Here is a 21743-nt window from a genome sequence, read left to right as displayed (position 1 = left end):
TTTTTGCTTCGGTTACGGAAAGGAATATCCAGGGGGGGTTTGCTGGAGCCGGCCTTGTGCCGTACGATCCAGAGAGGGTGATATCCAAGCTGGATGTGCGTATTCGGACTCCAACACCCCCAGCTACAAGCCCAACTACATCGCTACCTTGGGTCTCCCAAACGCCACAAAACCCGAGAGAGGCTGCCTCACAGTCAGCGTTCATCAAAACTCGAATTTCCAACCATCAGGGCAGCTCTCCAACACCAATGCTGACTGCTGTGGATCGATTAGCTAAAGGTACGATGGCTATGATGCACGAGGTGGCTCTTTTGCGTACAGAGGTCTCAGCACTTCGGAAGGCCAATGAGGGGCTTAGTAAGCGACGGAGAGCCAAGAAAACACGTGTTCGGCTTGGAGGATCACTTACTGTACAAGAGGCACAGGATCTACTGGATCAGAAGGCTGTGGGTGGGCAGTTGGTCCAGGAAACACGACAAAATGGTGGTGGTGCAGGGGGGTCTCGTACGAAGATTCGATGCTGTGGCGTATGCGGCAAGCCTGGCCATAATGCACGTACGTGCAAGGAGGCTGCAGAATCGTCTGATTCATCTGTTTCCGATTCAGTTATTGTTATTTCCTAGTGTTGTGGTTGTGTAATTGAGGGTAGTTGTGGTGAGGTTGTGGAAATTGTTCAACTCGCTTGTCTGTTCATCTCGCTTATCACACACGTTATTTTTATTTATTTATTTAAATTTTTTTTTTCATTTTCGTCTTCCTGTACAGCGTGGGCTGACAGTTCTTGCAGATGTTCTCGCTTGGCCTGGATGCCGTCGCGGAAATGGGCAAGAGGGGGGTCACTTTTGTCCAGGACGCAAAGATCAGAAGAGCGCGCCCCTCTCTGTGGGCCGGGTCCCAGAACTTATGGGGAAAATCTTCCCTGTTTAATTATTTCTCCCCTGTCAATCTGGCGTGGACTAAGAAAGCGGACGAGCCAGGTCACGAAATGGGGCGGGGTTTTGCGATGCATGCAGCAAGCCTAGATGGCGTCGCAGTCAAGTCTCTCAAGCAACTGATCAAGTTCAATCGTGAACACCCGGAGCTGCCATACAGCAAAGGTAACCGGGACTCCTTTTTGACTTCCAACATCTCCGCCGTCAGCTCACAATGTGACTGTCAGGAAAACTCGCTCAAGGATACCTCGAGCCGGCGCTCAATCAAAATCTCACTGACGAGGAGTACAACGCGGCACTTCTGGAAGTAACAAAGATTGCCGTTGATGAGGGTATTGTCGAAGCTTTGGATAAGTACAACTTTGGACGTGCTGGTCCTGCCGGCATGGACGGAAATGACCATCTATGCGGCTTGGGCCCGTGAGTTACCTACAGTTTTCAAACCAATCTTGATCTCTAACAAGGAGTTCCTCTGGGAAGCAAATGTTAATCATGATGTAGAAGCACCCACCGCCACGGTGCCTCTGGGGAAGTACCAGCATGGCAAGCCGTATGGCTTGGGGTTTGTGGCACGCCGTTTTGACGATCATGAAACTCTACAAAGACAGCTTTGCACCACGGCTTATTCCGAGTCGAATGCATTGGAAAATATGGCAGAGGTTTCTGCCTCGAAGTTACCTAAGAGTGTTGTAGTAAGAAAAGGCATGTTCGTTTCTAAACGAGTCGCAACATATACCGAGCATTGATCCGATATAGGGTCCGGGGTAACCGCCCACGGCAAGCAGTGCATTCCCCACAAACTTGAATACCTGTCATTGTGTTTAATTTACAAAATGACGGCGCCGGATAATCCCGTTTTGGCAGTCGTGGAGCAGCATATCGACACGACAGGGGTAAATAAGAGCACCTACTCATATTCAAGCTCATTTATCCACCGGATCAACCACTTCCTGTATGTTGCATAGCTCTCCACAAACCGGCAGTGTAACTGCCGCGAGTCTGGGGACGTGTGGCGATGGAGATGGGCGCCCACGAGGCCACGCTCAACGCGGACATCCCACCAATCTCGGCCAAGCTGGATATGGTGTTCTAATTTCCATAGCATGGCCTACATGAAGCCCACACCTGGAAAGGGAGGCTTGCGGGCATTTAAGAATGTTCCAACGGTCTGCGCGCCTACATCGGTCCTGCCACCCTTTACCCCCTATTTTTACACTTCCTCGCATGGTGTCGTCGTGTCAACACAGGCACCCACCACCCACTCCACACTAAACGGAAGCAACAACAATAAGCACAGCACCCGCTACCGGGTTCGCACAAGCAAGATGCACTTGAAACAAGTTGCCGCCGTCTTGGCGCTTACCGTGACGGCCGGGAATGCACTGCTACGCTTTTCGTGCTCGTCCCTGGTCGTGGAACGGTTGGACCCGCTGGTCAACCCAGGAATGGCGCCGTCGCCTCATCTTCACCAGATTGTCGGGGGGGTGAGTTTTGTCTCCCGAGTCTCCGCTCTACACACCATATCGACAATCAATCAGTCATCTGATCAAAGACCAATAACTAACACGGGGCACTTGCAGAATTCATTCAACATCACCATGGACCCCAAGTCGCCGCCGCCGACGCAGTCGACGTGCACGACGTGCACGTTTGCCGACGACTTCTCCAACTACTGGACGGCCGTGCTGTACTTCAAGGCGCGCAACGGCAGCTACCACCGGGTGCCCCTCAAGCCCAACTCGGGGTTCGAGCAGGCCGTCGGCGGCATGACCATCTACTACCTGCCGACGGCGGGCAGCGGCAGCGCCAAGGGCGTGGTGACAGCCTTCAAGCCCGGGTTCCGCATGCTGACGGGGCAGCAGCAGTACCGCACCAAGGCGGAGGCGCAGCAGTTCCGGCAGCTGACGTACACTTGCCTCGCCAACATCATGACGCGCACGGGCGAGACGCTCGACTTCCCGACCAAGCCGTGCGCGGCGGGCATCATGGCGAACCTGCGGTTCCCGACGTGCTGGGACGGCAAGAACCTCGACTCGCCGAACCACATGGACCACATCTCGTACCCATCCTCCGGAACGTTCGAGAACGGCGGGCCGTGCCCGGCGACGCACCCGGTCAAGATCCCGCAGCTGTTCTACGAGGTGATCTGGGACACGGCCAAGTTCAACGACAAGAGCCTGTGGCCGGCGGACGGGTCGCAGCCGTTTGTGTGGTCGCAGGACGACCCGACGGGCTACGGCAACCACGGCGACTACGTGTTCGGGTGGAAGGACGACGCGCTGCAAAAGGCCATGGACACCAACTGCAACATCAACTGCCCGCAGCTCAAGACGCAGACCATTGCCGCCGGCAACAAGTGCACCAAGAAGTCGCAGGTCAACGAGAACATTGACGGCTGGGTCGCCGAGATGCCTGGAATGGGGTCCGGCATGAGCAACATGGGCAAGTAAATGAAGCAGCCACATGTGTGCATAGTGGCGAGAATGAGAGTGAGTGAGATGCGAGATGAGCTATGACATGGGAGGAGTTGGTAGAGAATTGTATCGTTTTTACTCCAAAGCTCGCTTCGTCTGCCACTGCAAGAACCCCCGGGTCTGCCATGACCCTTGAGTAGACATTTCAGACCCAAAGACCTAATTACAAACTACGGAGTAATTACTTAGCTTGGTTTAACGTCGGTCGGAAATAAACCTTATTGGCGTTATTCAAAAAGTTGTCACTGACCCCAAACACTTCTTTCTCAAGGGCTTCTCCGGCTAGATATTCCCTTGTACTAAGTCCGTACTCGTTTCTGAGCCAATGTTCAATGTCCCAGTCAATCAGGCGATTAGGGCCACTGAGGTAAACCAAGTCGTTATACCATCTTTTGGGGCCCCGAGAATGGTTCAAAAACCTGTGGGCGATGTCCCATCGCGATTCCATACGCTCCCTAGACTTGTAATCGGGCTTATCATCCGGGTGTCGTCTATGGGGGGTCTCGGTGAAGCCGACCATGCGCATCTGGATACCGGGACCGCCGCCGCCACGCTCGAAGGCCCCGGGGACGAGAATGAGGCTCTCTGGCTGCAGCTTGACCTGGGCGATGCCCATCCGCCATAGGGCGCTGGTGGCGTCGAGATAGGCGCCCACTATTCTTTTCCGGATTTCCTGCGAGTAGGTTTGACTGATGAGCGGCATGTTGCCGACGCGGATGCCACGGACGTGCTCCATTAAAACGGCCCGTACATTGCGGACCTTGTCGTACGACGCGTTACCACGTTTTTCGATGGGGATGCCGATCACGTAGGTGCCGAAAAAGCGAGGCACGACGGTTCCCCAGAGCTTCCGGAGGTCTTGGTATACGGCTACCTCTGTGTTGAAGGCGAGATCGCACGACGACATGGGGTCGGCAGTCGAGGCGCTGTAATACCAGACGGGGTCGTAGACCTTGAGGGCGAGACAGCCGGCCTCTGACGCCGCGACCAGCGCCGGGTCTATACCTGGGAGCGGCGGGCCGTGGAGGGTGACGCCGAAGATGGCGTTGTTGTGTGAGCTGTCGCTTCTGATTTGGTCGGTGAACCGGACGGAAAAGGGGACACCGCTAATAAAGCCGTCGGGCGGGTACTTGACGCATCGGTCTACGGGATGCATTGCGTGGACCTCGTTCCGGTCGTAAGGGATGCGCCGGGGGAAAAAAGGCGGATTGTAGGGCCGAAGCGGAAAGTGCTTGCCGCCTCTGTACGGAAATAGCGGACGCTCCATCTCGGGGTGGAGGCGCCAGTATGCCTCGTGCATTGAGGCCGACGTAACGGCGAAGGAGCGCGATTGGTGGCGGGCCGCCAAAGACTGCGGCGCTCCTGCTCCTGTCCTTGCCAGTCGCCATCTGGGGCAAGTGCAACGGCGCGCCAACGACACGGGCATCGACACCGACCTCGACACCGACACCGACACCGAAACTGTCGGCACCCCCATCATCCCGTGCTGTCCTCCCAGGCAAACTAAACCGTATCGTCTGTTTTGCTCCTCTCGATTTGCTGGCTGCTGCTTGCATCGGACGGGCTGAGATCGCGATTGGAGACGCGACGAGTGAGCGAGGTTGGGGAATTGCAGGAGACAGACGGCAGACGACAGAGGGGAAAGGTCGTTCCCGTTAAACCGAGCGGGGTTAGGGTTTGGGAGGCATACCAAAGGTAAGGCAAGGAAGGTCCTCCCTCTACCGAACAACAAAGCCAACAAACCAAACCAACTCGGCCAAAATAAAAAGAAGAACCCGATTAAAAGCGAACCAGTCAGCTACCACATTACATTACAGCCAGCCTTTCAGCTCGCCCTCGGTCCAATCCCACAGCCTGCGGCCGAGCTCGCGGTCCCTCGCAGGGCCCATCAGGCTCTTCTCGGCGGCGAGCACTCCAACCGGATCATACAAGCCGCCCGTCGCCAGCGCGCCGCGGTCCACCGTCGCAGCCCACACCTGGTTCCGCGCGCCGTCCTCGGCCGACACTATGCCCCTGCGCCCCGAGAACAGATGCGACCCGGCGCGGACCATGGCGCGGTCCCACAGCCCCATGCCCTCCGTCATGCCCGTCGCCACAAACCCGGGCGTCACGCTGACGCTAGCCACCTCGGGGTATCGCTCTGCCAGCTCGCGTGCGTAGAGAATGTTGGCCAGCTTGCTCTCAGCATACCGCGTCCACCGCGACACCACCGGCACCGTCCATTCTTGCGACTTCTGCTGCTGCTGCTGCTTTCCCTCCGTCGCCGCCGCGCCTTCCTGCGGCTTGATACTAGCAAACGGAATGCCCCACGCGCCACGATACCCAAAACTCGTGACAAACACGACGCGGCCGCTCGCTGCCTGCAGCAGGGGCAGCAGCTTGCGCACAAGCAGCGCGTGGCCGACGTGGTTCGTGCCGAAATGCACCTCGTACCCATCACTCGTACGTGCAGGCGGCACCGCGGCCACGCCGGCATTCGCCAGCAGCACGTCGAGACGCGCATCGCGCGCGAGCACCTCGTCGGCGGCCGCGCATACTGATGCTAAGTCCGCCAGGTCGCAGCGCAGGAACCGCACGTCAGTTGTTGATGTTGATGATGTAGGCAGCGCTGCGCGCATCGTGTCTATCACTGTTGCTGCTGCTGATTCCCGCCGCCCCGACACGTAGATGCGCGCCGGCCCGCCCCGCGCCAGCTGTACTGCCGACGCCGCGCCCAGCCCGCCCGTGCCGCCCGTGATCAGGATCACCTGGCCGGCGAGGGACGGGATGGTTTTGTCAGAGTCGCCTTGCGGCGCTGGCTTCGTGGTGGCGGATTCGGCGTGAGGCATTCTGTTGTCCGGCTGTTTCCCCTGCTTGCGCTTCCAAATTCAGGTTGGTTGTAGAAAGGCTGTCGATCCGGGTACCTGTTTTGGGCGATTGCGCCTGAATGCCTGAATGATTGATCAACCTCGGTCGGTAATTATGTTGGTGAATGTGGTGAAGTTGAAAATGACGACGCGGACTCCGCACATCCCTAGGTACTTATATCCCGAGGACGGTGAAATAGGGCGCACCCGATGCCCAACGTTCCATAAAATTTCGAGCCCATGACGTCTGACCCGACTAATTACTAGATCACTGGCACGTGAAAGCTTCACTTCACTTTCACGGCGGCCGCGCGTATTCTTCCCAGATCGGCAGGTAATGTACGGAGCAATTGTTGTTAAAAGGTGCAAATGAAGACCCGATACTGTGGTGCATTCGGGTCTGTGTTACACCGGGCCCCCGTATTCCAGCCAATGGGTGGCCGCCGGATCAAAAACATTTTTTTCACTTTGCGAATCTTAACCTCCCCGAGAAGTGAAACTGCTGCACTAACGCTAGGCATAGCCGACGTTTTGCTTCCTACCTCGGTATTGAAATAGCTCGGGATGGGAAGACGGGTAGTTAGTTAGATTTCGCGGAATGATAGAGCATTTTCTTCTATCTTAGCACAATAGTATCTTCGCCTCGGCCCGCCGCTTGCGCCCGGAGGTCCGAAATTTGAGAGACCCATATTCCGCCAAAAGGTACAATTGCATTGCTCTCTTCAGTTTCATGAACATGCCCCGTGGACTTGAAGATGCAGCCGGATGGCCAATTATCCATCACTAGGCGGGCCGGCAGACTTGTTGCAATCTAGGAGATGGATATGGAGATAAAAGAAATGTAAATAAAAAGCAAGTCGAAGCTTCAGTAACACAAACAAAGTGAGTCAATATAGATCTCAAAATATTCAACAGCCCAATCTAATTCATAGATACGGGCGCATTTTAGGATGCCTATAGCTATCAGTCATTTGCGAATGGAATAGGATGTGCCGCCAACCAACTACCAAGAAACCCTCGATGTTTTTATTTCTGTTTTAATCACCTATTACCCCCAATGTTCCTCTCAGGCCTTTTCAAGTCTCCTGCAGTCAACCGACAGTATTGAAATGCATTTGACGATTCGATCTCTCCTTGCCAGCCAGCCAGGTATCTTCTAGTGACCCCCTCAAAAAAATTAGGGTCAATCTTCCCGCCGATCGAGCTGCTCGGTAAATGAGACGGTATTCACCACTATACCTCCCGCCAAAAAAGTAAGAAGATAAAGAATTACCACACCTTCTCCCTTACAATGCATGAAAACCCCGACCTACTTTGTTTATATCCAACTACTTCCCTAGAGCGTCACAACTCAGCTGTTAACGGAACTTGACAAGGATATTCTTTCCAGGGCTAGCCGTCCAAATCAGATTCCTGAGTCATCCTGCGTAAAGGGGTCGTTCGCGGGGTAGTAAGCATCCCAGGCGGCACAGTTGGGCGTGATGTCGTTGAGGCTCATGGTGGTGGGGATGGCAGTCAGCTGCTCGAGGAACTGCACGCTGAAGCCTTGGCTGACATGCCAGGCAATGTGGCAGTGAAACAGCCAAGCACCGGGATTGTTGGTGCGAAAGGCGACGACGAGCCAGCCCCAGGCTGGAAGCATGGTCGTGTCGCGGCGCGTGGGGTTGTTGCCCTTGAGGTTCGGACCGTCCGTGGCCGGGTTGTAGGCACGCAATCGGTTGGCCGGGTTGATGGGGTTGGCAAGGGGAGGGGAGGCTCCGGCGATGAGGATGTCGTGGCCGTGCAGGTGGACCGGGTGGGGAATGCTCGAATTGTTCTGGATTAGAAAGAAAGCCCACACGTTGGCCGAGGGCACCGAGACGACGTTGCGCGCCGCGGGCATCGCTCCTGTGTTGCCATTCTTGACGTACTCCAGTGTCGGATCATTCCACGACACACTCATGGGCGAGTTGTTGACGGGCCAGAAGACGCGCACGAGCGCATTGTTGATCTGGATATTCGTGTTGAGCGTATTGCCAGTAGCGGGGGTGTACGAGGACGCGGGTGCGGTGCGGGTCACGACGGGAACGTAGGTGAGCTTGTCAGCGCAGAGACTGTCGGGCGGCACGGTACCGGCAGCAGTTGGGTTTGCGTTCGGTGCGCCCGAGTACGAGAAAATGGCCGCGGGACGAGGGTTGTTCGAAATACCACACGGCCCGGCAGAAAATGAAGCGTTGAACCAGTAGTTGGCCACTGGCTGGTTCGCCGCGATGATAACGTCATATCTCTGTCCGATTCCAATATAGAGACTCGTTACCGTCACGGGCTGCACCGGCACGAGATCGGTCGCCACGATGGTAAAGGAGTGCCCAACCAGCGTCAGCGTGAACGAGTTGTGGACTGACGGGTTGATGAGGCGAACAAGGTGTTTGCTCCCTGGCGTCAGAGTGAACTTGGCGTAGCTGCCTCCGCCGGTCGCGGGGTTGCGGTTTTTGCCATTGAATAGCACATTGTCACTGTTGGGAGGGGAACCGGGGAAGCCTGGTATATAGGGGTTGTTGGGGTTGTTGACTCTGGCCGCGATTTGATTTACTGCGCCATTGTACCAGTCCGTGACCATCAAGGATCCCAAGTCGATATCGTAATTGGAAGATGCTGGGCCGCTGATGACGATGGGCCCGACAACACCATTGCCGTATTGCGCCGAATAATGGCTGTGATACCACGCCGTGCCGTACTGGGTGGCAATAAAGGAGTACTTCCTCGACGCGCCCGGGGGTACTGGGCACTCTGTGATGCCGCTGGATCCATCTTGAGTGTTTGTGTTGAGCTGGCGAATGCCGTGGTAGTGAATCGAAGTGCTGGACACAGTCAGTACATGTATGTTCACGTGGGGAGCATGGCAAGAAAATGAGACAAGTTGTTTGGTGCTTACCCGTTCGTTCGGAGATTGTTGACAACTGTTATATTGATTTGGTCTCCCCAGTCTGTACAAACGATGTTAGACAGCTTCATCGTAGGAAAGTCAAGAGGGTAGCTAACATACTTGCGGTAAGGGTGGGGCCTTTGACAACGGCGCGAGTCAGAATTTATCTCCAAATAGTAGACAGCTGGACGACGGGTGAACCACCCACTTACCGGGAAATTGGCCTGGAGGATTTCAAACTGTCAGCACAGCACTTTGATTTTGACCGAGTCATGCTACGGTGCCCGGCGTCAAGTTGCTTACCATTGACAAGCATAGCTTTCACTTTAGTGCTGCCATCGCCTGCAACCCAGTTGTCGATCTCTGTGAGGGTCAGGGTATACTATGCACGCGTCTTGGTTAGGATTTTTGTTCATCGTTGGGGGCTGAAGCGGATATGTAGCCTGCACAACACAAGGAGAGAACACCGTACGGTTCTGGTTACACCCGTGTTGGGCCACGACGTCTCGTAGTCGGTGTTGATGTTGAAGGTGCTCGTCCAACATTGTCTGTTGGTTGCAGTATTACATGTGGCCTGTCTAGGCTGTAGGTCCAGTTCCTGTGGAGACGAGTGGGTGACCAGAGCATAGCAGCTCTGAATAAGACCCCACACGAGACTACAGGACAGCAGACTATTGACAGTGATGGCCATGTCGACGGTTCGTGTGCGGGACGGAGAGGGTGGGAGGGATGTTAGGGTAGTGACACTGCTGCTACTACTCCCACTGGCATGCGGCAACGCAGAGGAGACGTCTGTGTCTTAAGTTAGAAGACGAGGTGCAAAAGAAGCAAGCGGATATCACCGACTAAGGTAATGGCGGTGAGAACCAAAGGGAAGCGCCTAAGACAACAAGTCTGGCCGGGGCTTGATATAGAGGTCCTTTCGACACATTTCGGTTTTATTTATTCTCACAGAGACAAGACACGGGCCGGCGCATGCAATGTGTGACGTTCTAACTTCTCGCCATGTGGCCCCGTCACACAGGCCAGGGCTTGCTACCGACCGCCGGCGGCAGCCAAGGACCTGGAACAGAACAGGCTCGAGGAGCCCTGCCTCGCTCGGTTTGGAGACAAAGACCGAAAAAGCCACGGCGGACCCTTGGCCCTGTCGTCTCTTGACGACGACTGGCGATAGGGCCCCCGGACGATGCAATGGAACGCTAGCGTTCTTCTTTGGGGACTTGGAAACGGCAAGTGCAGTGTTGTGCTGTGCTGTGGCTGCACTGCCCGGGACCGAGGACGTCTGGTCTCGGGGACACGGCCGTGACTGAGCTCGCAGCAACACTGGGCAGCGACGGACTACGGCACCTGCCAAGGACAGTGGAGCAATTGGAAGGGATCAGAAACCCACCTATTCCCCGCGAGCACTCCACTAGCCAGCTGTGTGTGCACAGCTGGGTTTGTTCTGGTAGGGGGCCGGGAGCTTGGGAATAAGTGCGTGTATTAAGCAACACAGGACGAAAAGCTGGCCTAGGAGAGGGGTTTGCAGCTTGTCTCTTTGCTTCTTCTATTGCCCTTCCCGCTCGTTCCGTCTTCGGGGACATGTGCCAAGAAAGTTTTGCCTGAGACGGGTCGCGGGATTCGGTCTGTACCCAGGTCACGGCGTGCCGCGTCCCTGAGTTGTCGTCGTTGTCTTCGTCTGGCCGGAAACTTGCAGACATGCTACCTACCCCCCAGCTCTACACCTTCCCCGGATCAGTCAGCAGACCACTTCCCGACGCGTGCAAGGTTCAAAATGGTGGAGAGGGTGGCAGCAGAGAGACACGAGGCGGAACTGGAGGCTGGGCAGGAGATGGGGGCTATAGCGGGCTGTCCAGTATATATATGTAAGAGGGCGCTCCTATATGACACGCGCGGTGATGCAGACTGCATCGTGGTCGACGAGCCACTGTCGACATAGATAGAGACAAACAAGACCCGGGAACGGGGAATCCTTTGATTGCTGCTTCGCTGCCCTACCGGTATGACAGCAATTTGCAAATATTAAGGGTCCCGGCGGGAGCTTCCTCGCGCGAAGGAGGATGCGGGAGCCAGCTCTCGCCTAGGCGCCAAGATGTTGAGCGGTCGCTCGCTTAGGGGCTCTCGCAAATAGTCGTCCAACAGAGAGAGAAGAAACAAGTTAAGAGGCGGAAGGAAATAGAGAGGGACGCACACAGCAAATTCGTTCGCTGCACGTCGTCGGATCTGATCTGATCATCTCAAAAAGACCAAGAGGCAGGAGGTACAGTCGGCATCGGCGCAGACCCCACCATCTGCGAGCGGCCTGCCTGGTTTGGAGAAACTGGCGAGCGGCAGAGTAGTGTGCGACCGAGACGAGACGGCGGGGGCGAGTTGGAGCTGCAGAAGCAAACAGCTTGTGCATGCCTCCACTGTCCAAGCGGCAGCGGCAGCAGCAGCGGCAGAGAGAAGTGGGCCGTAGCTAAGGTCGTTTTCTGCAGAAAATGGAAGGCACAAGCGCAGAAAGCGGCAGAGGCCAGACGAGCAAGAGCCCGCCCGCGCGTCCTTGCGCCTTCCCAGGTTGCCTCGGGTAGCACCGACACGCACCATCCGCAAACTTGGCAGGAGGTCATGGACACCTAAGAATAGCAGAACAGGGCAGCTATAGCAACCCCAAAAGTGCAACTTCGAACGAGCAAACGCATCCTGGGCGGTTTTACACACCACACCACCCCGACGACAGCTGGGTTGCCGTCCTCCCGTTATTCCGCCCTCGACCAACGCTGCCCCAATCCACTGACTGTCAGGCGATTCTATTCTTGTATGCCTCTTCAAAAAAACCACTCCAGTCCTCAGCCATCCGGCCCAGCCTCGTGCCACGCCACCTCCTCACCCACCCCGGAACGCAGGCCCGGCGAGCGAGGAAGCGAGGTGCCTCACCGATGCTAGACCTACCTGACACGGAGACCTCCTCAGGAGACAGAGTAGAGCTAGTCATGCATCTAATCCCAAGCACGCCTCGGTTAACAATGTGGCTGATTGCCGAGCCCGCCTAGCTTATAGTCTCGAGGCGAGGCGAATAATATTCAACCATAATCAATAATAATAGGAGACCATCGCTAGCCATGTACGTATTCAAACACACACACGGTGTAGGTGTGGCAGCTAGCGCATCGTCTCGGGCATCGGGGGTTCATGTTTCGCCGAGAATCAGAGAGAGATCTGAGAGAGAGGCCTTGGCTTCCCAAGACGGAGAGCCGGGTGGGATCAGCTCGCGTGGGAAGAAAAGCCGTGCCATGACTGATTGGGAGGACCAGCTCGTGTGCAAAGAAAAGCCATGCCGTGACATAACATGACCGATTGAGCACTGATCATCACAGAGATTCAAGTTTAGCTAGACCGAGATAACATGTACGTTTATGAAAACCAGAAACGCTTGCCAGGGCCAGCAAATGATGATGTAGCTACCGTACCAAGACTAGAGAAAACCTGGGTAGAGTACAATGCGAGACCGAGTCTGCTTGAAATAAAAATCTGGGCCGGCTCCCTTTTCTTATACGACCCGTACAAGATCTCCCCGAAGTACGAGCTCAGCCATGATCAAAACATCTCTAATTAAGCGCCATGCGGCATGCGATGACCGCAGACCAAAGACCACATCTCAATTCCGAGGACGACTCTGGATATCAAGCAATCACGCATACAAGTCACAGTCACAAGACGAATCAGGATACTCCAGAATTTAGACAGCGAGAATCAGACAGGACACTCGGATTCCTCCCACAGTCCACTACATGCGTATTTTCAACAAATAACACCTAATAATACGTTGACATCGCACCCGAAAAAGGGGCACCCATCTATGCGGCACCTCCTCGGCCCCAGCAAACTAACAAACCGACAAACCATGCTTGTGCTAATTAAGAAGCAAAAAGAGCAAAAGAGAAAGAGAGAAGAGAAAAAAAAGTAGCCAAGAGGAGAACCAGTGGAAATTAACCCCAATCGCTCGCTGTATGCAGCTTTATACATACGTGGCTCCTGACACTGTCTTTGACCTGTCCTTGTCCTCGTCTTGATTCTCCAGGCCCTGCTATATCTAGATTTGAGAAAACAAAAGAAACGAAACAGGAAACCGGGAAAGAATAAAAGTTTTATTTACCGCTCGCCCGCCCGCCTATGTTGTCGCTGTTCCCGCATCAAAGTTCAGCTTCAGCTTCGGCGGCTTCTGGCCGACGCCGACGCCGTGGTTCTGGTCCTGGTCCTGGCCCTGGTCCTCTCCGTCCTCGTAAATCTTTTCCTCAATGACCTCGCCAGGACCCTTGACGATGGGGCTGAACGCGTCCACTTCTTCCACGTCGTCGTCGTCGTCGTCCTCCTCCGCATCTTCGTCCACTTCTTGGATCGTGATCTCGCCGCTGCGCCGTCCTAGGCCGGTGGCACTGGCGCTGCGAGAGTGGCCCGCCGACCCCGTGCTAGAGCTCCTGCCCGTCTCTCTCCCAGAACCGCCCAGACTCAGCATGGGGCCTTTGAAGATGCTCCGCTTCCTCTTGGCGAACAGCACAGCCGGCCCGCCTCCGCTTGCTCCTCCAGGCGAGTTGAAGCCCGAGCCAAACGGGTTCGGACTCCGCGGCGGTTGCATCGCAGACGCCGAAGTCGAGTTCATGCGCTCGTTGTAGCTTGGCATGCCCTCGCTAAACATGCCAATTCCTATAGGGGGCCCAGACCGGTCGCGCACGAGACGTATGTTGCTGGGGAAGCTTCCACTAGTTGGAGTCGCAGGTAGCACCTTGACGGAGTGGTGCGGACTACGCGCATGCAGCGGCGTCTTGGACACGGATGTTGATACCGAGCCGTTTGATGATGTCGAACTGGCTTTACTGTGGCTGTGATGGTGCGCGTGGTGCAGAGAGCGGATAGACGACACGGACGAAGACGTTGACTTTCTCCCCCGCAGGCCGGTCGCACCAGAAGCGCGCCTCACCGTGGACCGGGGTGTCAGCGGCGACGGAGACAGCGACTGTCGCTTGTAAGAACCCGTCGTCTGGACACGTGGAAGTTGCGGAGGGTGGGGGGCGGTAAGGTTAGGCGAGATGGGGCTGTGGAACTGGCTCCCTGCGAGCGACGACGTCCCTCTGCCAGCATACCCATTGGCAACCACTCCCTTAGGGAGGCTGGCCGTCTGTGTAGCAGCGCCCGAATTGGACGTGGGATACTTGCTTGTCTGCGGACGCGGGCTGCTGTCTTTGGACTTGCCATCCTTCGTCGGGGGCTTGTCTATCAGATTAGGGGTCGACTGGCTGCCACGCTTGTTGGATGTCCGATGCCGTCGCGTGTTCTCGAAGAGCCAGTGCGTCCAATTTTTCCAGTGGGCTAGGATGGCTTGTGATGGCCGTTTCTTCACCTTCTGCTGGCTATCCGGCTGAGAGCCTCCGTTCATAGTCAATGCGTCGCTTGTCGTGACCAGATGCAGCGTAGACCCCCGAGAGCGCGCGCTCCGCAAAACGCCCTCCTTCGGCGGCGGTATTGGTTTCCGGTGCCTCGAGGAGCTCACAGACCTGATCGAATCCTTGTCTATGGGGGGAGGGGGGATCTCGCCGTCCGGACTCAGGTTCCCGTTAGCAGTCCTGGCCAAATCGGCGAACGATGGAATGTCGGGAATCATCAAGCTAGGGTAGTGGCCGCTCCTCCTTTCGGTCCGGCCTCGCGTTCTAGGCAGTGGCGGATCCGACAGTTTGACGAATTGGGCCTCCTCAACCGTTGCTAGCGCGTTCATCCGACTCGACGCTTGGGAGAACCGTCTCGAGTTCCGATGGTCCGCCTCCTTTTCCCTGCGTTTCCGCTCCTTTCTCAACGCTTTCCGTCCCTCTTTTTCGATCAAAAGGGTCCACCACCCTGCGAGCACGTCGCACTTCTGAGCCAAGACACTCTCGATCACTGCGTCAATGTCAACTCCCGCGCTGCGCATCCGTTGCAGCGTCTCTTTCTCCAAAGGGGTCGAAAACGGGGGCGATTGCTCGAACTTTAGGATATCTTGCTGTTGCGTCGCATGCTCGGCGAGGAACGGATGCGCCAGTATGTCGGGCAGCGTCGGCCGGAGAAGAGGGCGCTTCGAGAGCAACATCTTCAGAAGAGACAGCGCGTCTGGAGGGATGTGGTCGGGGTACGCCGGCTCTTGTGTGAGAATCTTGGACCGCGTCACGGCATCGTCGTCGTCGTCGAATGGCAGCTCTCCGCATAGCAGTGCGTATAGGATGACCCCCAGGCTCCACACGTCTACTTTTTCGCCCGCATACTTCTCGCCCTTGAGCATCTCGGGTGCTGAGTAGCACACGGTCCCGCAGAATGTTTGCAGGTAGTTGGATTTGCCTTCGTACTCGCGCGTGAAGCCGAAATCGCACAGCTTGACATTCTCGTGCTTGTCTAGGAGGATGTTTTCGAGCTTTAGGTCGCGGTGGACGCAGGACTGTTGGTGTACGTAGCACACTGCACCAACCAGTTGGGTAAATGTCTTTTGGACCTTATCCACCGGTAGTTTGCCATGTTTGAGGAGGTAGTTGTACAGCTCGTCACCTATCGCAACGTCAGTGGGTGGCCAGCGGTTTGGGAAAGAAGTGTCTTGGACGTACCAGGGCAATATTCCAAAACCAGCCACACCAAGGTCTCTGTCACTATAACTTCGTACAGACGAGCAATGTGGGGGTGGACGAATTGGCGGTGGTGGTGTATCTCTCGCGCGAGGTTCGAATCGTCCTTGTTGGCCGACTTGAGGACGACCTAGAGAATGCCGGGCGTCAGAGAACTGGGCCGCAAATCTTGAAGCAACCGGCAGAGCCATCAAGAACAGACTCACCTTGGAGCCATTTGTGAGCTTGTGCGTTGCCAGATAGACCTTCCCGAACGACCCCTTGCCAATAAGACGGCCCAGCGTGTAATTGCCGACAGACTTGAGGTCTTTGCGTGAAAACTCGCTGCAGTAGAGAGAATTGTCAGCCAGCTGGCACAGTGCAAGCCAAAGAAGGGGGCGACGCGGAGTTTGGCGGGCTTGTATTACTCGAGAAGTTCTTGATAAGACAGGGCGAGCTACAAAGCGAGCTTTTGTTAGCAGGTTGGCCGGAGGTCTGGGCAGGGCAATGCGCATGCAAACACACCTTGGCCCTTCTTCCAAGCGCCTCGGCCTTTCCCTTTGCTGTCTGCATCCCTCGGCACCGTTGGGACAAGTCCCGGTCCTCGTCGGCCGGCCAAGCAGCCTCGCGTCTTTCGGGTCGGGACCTCGGGTGAGATGGTGTCGCGCTGGATCGAATACGTTTCGCTATCAAAGACAAGCCGGTGGCCAATGTAACCACAGCATCAGACAAGATGGCAGAGGTTGCGGCGAGCAGCAAGAGGCAGGTTGTTGGCGCGGCAGGTTTGGGGATATCGTGCGCAAAGCCGCTCCCGACTGTCGATAGGGGATCGGGACCGCGACTGGCGCCAGCTCAGGGATGTCGGACTTTGAGCTCGGCTCAGCTGGCAAGTCGATGCACGCCAGAAGGAAACGGTTTAGTTTCAGTCTTCTGCTCAGATGGAAGTCTGAGAGGTTGCGCAGTCCGAGGGCGGCGGCGGCGGCGACGACAGCGACGACGCTGGCTGAGGAAAGCTGCGGCGCAATGTGGGTCAGGCTTTGGTCGCAGAGAGGTCGTGTAGGTACTGATAAATTTCAAGACAATTACAGCCCACAGCCGAGCGGCCCACTTCCATGCAGTGCAGTGGGGGTGTGAGCTAGAGAATATCCGTATCGGGTTTTTCGTTATCGAACCAAAATATTTTGGCCATGGAGACAGTCTTCAGCTCGGAAAGGAAATCCTGGAAAAAACAACACGGATAGCCCACAAGACCCGTAAATACTGAGCAACAAGCCACCTGCGTGGATGTATGCTATAAAACTACATCCTGTGAGCGCTCTCCATGGATCTGGTACCGGCATCCACCCATGGATTCATTCTTCCAGAACCCGCAGGGCATTCACTCAGGGAGTTCGCTCGCTCTAGCAGCCCACCCCTGGCCCCTCGCAGCATTCCCGTCCGTCTCCGCCCCGGATCCGCTGTTTGATCTGGGTGGTCTGGGACAACCCTGCATAACTCTAGAACAAAGTCAAAACAAGGCTCAGATCGAGGACTGTCCGGATGCCCCAGAATTGAGGTTAGAACGCCAAAAGTTTGCCTACACCCGAACCTGCAAATAAAGCCACTCGCAACCAGTCGCCTAGGTCTTGCAGTCAACCTGCAAATGAAGCTATTCGTAGGCTAGTCGCTTGGGCCTGGCAGTCAACCCAGCAATAACCCTAACCCTAGCTTGCACTTGGGCAGAACCGACAGAGTCACATATCGCAAACTGTTTGGAGTGCATTAATTAGCTCTTGTGAACTAGTTTGTGGGAACAACTGTTGACGGCCTTGACGCACAGAAGGGCGTTTCGAACGGTTGGGCGTCCGATTTAAAATGCTATTTGTTTGGAACTGGGACCTTAAACAACCGTTACTGAAAGGAATCGAGCCATGGAAGCATATGCCTGCACTGTTTTGCGAGCTCATGAGGGAATTTTAGAGATCGGATGTTCCCACCTCGGGACTAGGTGAGACCAACACCGTCATGTTTCAATTGCATGCTCGCTCAGGCAGACCATGATGAGCTCCCATGTAGACATTCTGCCGCGAAAAAGACTCTATTCAGTTGTTTGGATTCCAGTCCTAGCAGCCCATGATTAAGGGTGCAGGCCCCCATGTCCAGCATGGCCAGAAACAACCAGTTCTGGTCCCTCCACCCTTACTCGTCTGAATAGCCTACTAATTACATCTCGGTGTCGTTTGCTGTTAATTCCGCGCAACACGCGATAATTAGGCCTTTTCCCAATCTATCAGGTCTCCCGGGGGGCTCCACCGTTCCTAGTCAGGCCTCAGACCTCTTCGGCCGCCATTATCAAGCCAGCGAACATTTTACCGCCTCACCAACCCTCCCATCTAGCATGGGGTCGGGATACCATTTCCATGCTTTGGTAGTCCCGCCCAAAGGGTTGTCCGGCAACCCTCTACGAAGACGACGCCTCATACTTTGGGAGGGGGACCTGGACCTTGATCTGATGTATGGAGAGCGTTTTTTCTTCAGCCACATAAATGGTGATGGTGCCGTTGGTACACTTGCCGCCCGGCAGTCTCTGGAGTACAAACTTGTTCTCGTCGTGGGTTGGCTGCTCCAGTGGCCTGGGCTTCAGCGCCGTCTTGGCCGCTGTGTCCAGCGAAGCGAACTTGGCGCTAAGCAACTTGGCGCCGCCCTGAGCGACCTGCACGACGAAGTGCGCCTTGTTGGCGACGTCAACTTTGCCCGTTGCTGTGGGGGCGGCGGCGGCCGGCTGCGTGGCAGCAAAGTGTTCCTGGATCTTCAAGTACAGGGGCTTCATGATGGTTTCGAATTCCGCAAGTACAGTCGCCGCCGGGGGAGGGCCGGTCTTGGTGGCCACGGATTTGTCAATGTCTGTGTAGAAAACAAAAACGCCGTCAGTTCAGCGCAAAAGGCATCATTTTTTTGGGGGGGGGGGGGGTGTCTGACTCGCGAGATCATTGCTGCCATCTCTAAGAGCTCTGTCATCTAGTATGAGCCGGGTGAACAGCTGCTTGTAGACGGACAAGATTTTGGAGCCCGTTTTAGATTGTAGCGCCCTCTCGCCGAATGCAAGCGACGCCGGCTGCGGCTTCAGGACCATGAAGGCCGACTCCAGATCGATCATTTGCATCCCGAGTTGGGCTTGCTGGGCTTCCCGGGCTTTTATAGCATCCTCGTAGCTCATTATTTTGAGCTTGAGCCGCACGGGGTCCCTGTTCGGGGCGGTCTACAGATTGATGTTGAAGGTGGCTTCGACCGTCGTAGCCTCGATAGTGTGACTAAAGGCAGGACTACCTTCTGCCCTGGTTACGGTTGCGTTAGCCAAGCCTGGGGCGCTTTTAACTACTCGTGCGATGACAGCCTCCTCCAGATCAGCATGGGTCTTGTCAGTGGCGCCGCTGAGTTTTGATTGGTTGATTGTGGCTTCATTGAGCATGCGATTGAGGATTTCATCTCTGACGGCGACATGGCTGCAAGCAGGAAAAGAACACGGAAAGCAGAAAGGAAGGATGATTGGCTGAAGGAGACAGCTAGAGAGTGGTGGTTGTTTCGTTGGGACTGTTGTGGGTGACTACAGTGCAGAAAATCAATCGGTCCATGAACGGGGACATCTGGGGTATATATCCTAAGACTGTTCCTGCCCGCAGGTTCACAGGACTTTGGCACACCCCCACTAATCAATGGACGGACGAATTATCAAATCCTTGACTAGTTCCACCTCAGCAAGCAAGCAAGCACACATCCATGGATGCCGGTGGGTATGCCATGTGTTTCCTTCTGAAACCGTCTCGACAAGACTGAGGTTGGTGCCACGCGGCCTCCTCTGCTTACCTATGTTTTGGGAGAGTATGAGGCGCGGGTCTTTGTTGTTGGTTTGATTTTTGCTCTATTTTGGGCTCTGAGATCAACCTTGAGGTAATCAGGGTCGTAAATCGGCGGAGCTTTGCACCTCGGCGCCGCTGCACACTTGGAGGCGTTGCCGTGCCGCCGCTGGACCGCCTGGGAGTAGGTCTTGTTCCCATGATAGCACGCCGGGAGCCGGACTCAGGAGAAGAGCGCCTGATCTATAGTGGATAAGCCGTTCGAGAGGACGAGCTGACTAACAGCCTTCCGTTAGACGGGTGGTAGATGTTTGCGGCACCGAACGCGGCACCGTCGTGGCAGAAGTCAAAAATAGAAAACGACAAACGGGGTGCGGCTGAAGTCAGCCTATACCTCGTAAGAGCTCAGGTCCAGACTAGCCATGATACTTAGATACCTTAGCGTTACCTTGGCTACCTATCTGAGATAAGCTGTTCGAGAGGGGTGCTGGACGTTGGCGGCACCAGACGCTACAATTCTCCTTGCCACTTTTGCCTGTTGAATATTCTCGCCATGATGTGTGGTTGAAAGACGAAACCGGAGTCAGACTGAGGACACCAGCTCAAGGTACCTAATAATACCTATACGGCAAAGCCCTCAGAGGTAAGCGGTCTAGTCATGGAGCACGCCTGGTTGGGCCGGCTTGTTTCAAGAACCGGTCCAAAGCCATCCTCAGACCTGAAGCTTGCCAGAAGCGGAGGAGCATGAGAGACAAAACAAGCCGGGTATATAGAGAAACATGTTGCCGCCGCGGAAAGGAGACAAGTTTTCTACTGCGATATCGACAACTCTCCTCCCGCCAAACACCTTCAAGTTTCTCCAGCCCTACCTACCTACCTATCCCGCCTTGTTTGCCCTCATCGTGTTGCGAGGCGAGACTTGACAGCTAGCTTTGGAGCAATGGCCGGCTCATTCTTAACCATTACCCAGATTGCCAAGTCGAGTAATGTGCTCCAGTTGGACCTCTTAGACGGGTTTGTTCCGGGCCGCCATAGTCAAACTATTAGCATCGACAACATTATCCACCCTCCGACTCTCAAAGCGACTTCGGGGTCTTCGGCGGTGCCTTCGAGAACGAGGCCTATCATCACGCCGGCAATCTTCAGCTATGACGCAACTAATCCGATTGTTCCTCTCAAGGTCACAGCCACATACAACTTTGGGGCCGGGGTTCCAGTTGCCCCACACGGCAAGGCTGCCGAGCCCACGATGCGCTATTGTTTGGTCGGTACCCAGACTTCTGTCATCTCTGGAGGCCGTAACGCGAGCTCCCAACCCGTGAACAACGGCTTTGAAATGATGAGCGACCCCTTTGAGGCCCCGGCTGGGATAGATTCCTTTCTCTTCCTTAGCTTTGAATCCACATTCGTTACTGCCTTCAACCTTTGACTTCCCTACCTTCGTAAGGCGGGCCGTCACAAGTTTGAACACTCCAGCTTTACTTAGAACTAGAATACTTCAGTATTAGTATCCGGTACGGCGACTTTTCATCCTACGTTGCCTCATAATTTCGGTTCTCCTGCTCCTACCAACCGTTACGTGGGGTGTTAATATGACTTATGCTGGTACGGTGTAATTTCTCCGCGGCGCTTATTTTCTCATATCATCCTCAACCTCTTCGACCCCGTCAACCCATCCACTGGCTGCCTCCTTACCAACTCACAACAGCCTTTGATCGCAGAAGCGAATTCCTGATCCGTACGTATATTCATAAAGCTGTTCGGTATATAGCAACCCACTCGATAATTTACCGAGCGTACTTGTTGGTATCACCAGGTACCGGTACTAGAAGCAGCAGGGCGTATCTACACGCCGAAAACTGGTGGTTCAAGTGATGGATTCGTATATGTATCTCCTCTCTCTTCCTTTTCTGGCAGTGCCAGAAAGCCCCCTTCTTATACTACTATTGTGGTGGCGAAATAGGTGGTGAAGTAGGCCGCGAAGTAGGCCGCGAAGTAGGTCGCGATTAGGCTGCGAAGGAGGTCGCGAAGTAGGCTGCAAATCCTCTGCCTAATCCTTTGCCTAACCCTTTTAAGGCCCACATTACAACAGTACTATTCCTACGCCTCGTCCCTTAGCCGCGTCGCTGGACTCGAATAGTCTAGAAATCGCTA

At 55.3% G+C, this 21743-nt stretch overlaps 7 protein-coding genes across 7 annotated transcripts; 2 read left to right on the top strand and 5 right to left on the bottom strand.

Annotated features, from left to right (window-relative positions):
• Positions 1–1765: 1765 nt before the first annotated feature.
• Positions 1766–3382, top strand: B0T26DRAFT_780845 (uncharacterized protein; the record flags this gene model as incomplete). Its single annotated transcript, XM_060446699.1, has 3 exons — positions 1766–1884; positions 2230–2416; positions 2513–3382. 3 exons carry the CDS (start codon positions 1766–1768, stop codon positions 3380–3382), a joined length of 1176 nt encoding a protein of 391 aa, XP_060294227.1.
• Positions 3237–5096, bottom strand: B0T26DRAFT_715636 (uncharacterized protein). The gene has a single exon (XM_060442243.1). It carries the CDS (start codon positions 4884–4886, stop codon positions 3588–3590), a length of 1299 nt encoding a protein of 432 aa, XP_060294226.1. The 5' UTR covers positions 4887–5096; the 3' UTR covers positions 3237–3587.
• Positions 5097–5217: 121 nt separating this feature from the next.
• B0T26DRAFT_753079 (uncharacterized protein) lies at positions 5218–6234 on the bottom strand (the record flags this gene model as incomplete). Its single annotated transcript, XM_060445617.1, has 1 exon — positions 5218–6234. One exon carries the CDS (start codon positions 6232–6234, stop codon positions 5218–5220), a length of 1017 nt encoding a protein of 338 aa, XP_060294225.1.
• Positions 6235–7657: 1423 nt separating this feature from the next.
• Positions 7658–9848, bottom strand: B0T26DRAFT_677308 (multicopper oxidase-domain-containing protein; the record flags this gene model as incomplete). The annotated part of the gene is made up of 6 exons (XM_060440088.1): positions 7658–9092; positions 9167–9218; positions 9278–9295; positions 9370–9381; positions 9461–9539; positions 9630–9848. 6 exons carry the CDS (start codon positions 9846–9848, stop codon positions 7658–7660), a joined length of 1815 nt encoding a protein of 604 aa, XP_060294224.1.
• Positions 9849–12868: 3020 nt separating this feature from the next.
• On the bottom strand, positions 12869–16788 carry B0T26DRAFT_832122 (uncharacterized protein). Its single transcript, XM_060447479.1, has 5 exons — positions 16282–16788; positions 16185–16213; positions 15984–16101; positions 15760–15907; positions 12869–15703 (listed from the first exon to the last, which is right to left on the bottom strand). The coding sequence occupies exons 1-5, from the start codon at positions 16327–16329 to the stop codon at positions 13308–13310; spliced, it is 2739 nt and encodes a 912-aa protein (XP_060294223.1). The 5' UTR covers positions 16330–16788; the 3' UTR covers positions 12869–13307.
• Positions 16789–17973: 1185 nt separating this feature from the next.
• On the bottom strand, positions 17974–18898 carry B0T26DRAFT_803852 (uncharacterized protein; the record flags this gene model as incomplete). The annotated part of the gene is made up of 2 exons (XM_060447106.1): positions 17974–18639; positions 18715–18898. The coding sequence occupies 2 exons, from the start codon at positions 18896–18898 to the stop codon at positions 18197–18199; spliced, it is 627 nt and encodes a 208-aa protein (XP_060294222.1). The 3' UTR covers positions 17974–18196.
• A 1631-nt stretch (positions 18899–20529) lies between these two features.
• B0T26DRAFT_753075 (uncharacterized protein) lies at positions 20530–21018 on the top strand (the record flags this gene model as incomplete). Its single annotated transcript, XM_060445616.1, has 1 exon — positions 20530–21018. One exon carries the CDS (start codon positions 20530–20532, stop codon positions 21016–21018), a length of 489 nt encoding a protein of 162 aa, XP_060294221.1.
• Between the last annotated feature and the right edge of the window lie 725 nt (positions 21019–21743).

The sequence above is a fragment of the Lasiosphaeria miniovina genome, assembly GCF_030549165.1.
Source record: "Lasiosphaeria miniovina strain SMH2392-1A chromosome Unknown B0T26scaffold_5, whole genome shotgun sequence".
Lineage (NCBI taxonomy): Eukaryota > Fungi > Ascomycota > Sordariomycetes > Sordariales > Lasiosphaeriaceae > Lasiosphaeria > Lasiosphaeria miniovina.
The sequence above is the reverse complement of the archived record's forward strand: the minus strand, read 5'-3'. Positions and strand labels throughout refer to the sequence as shown.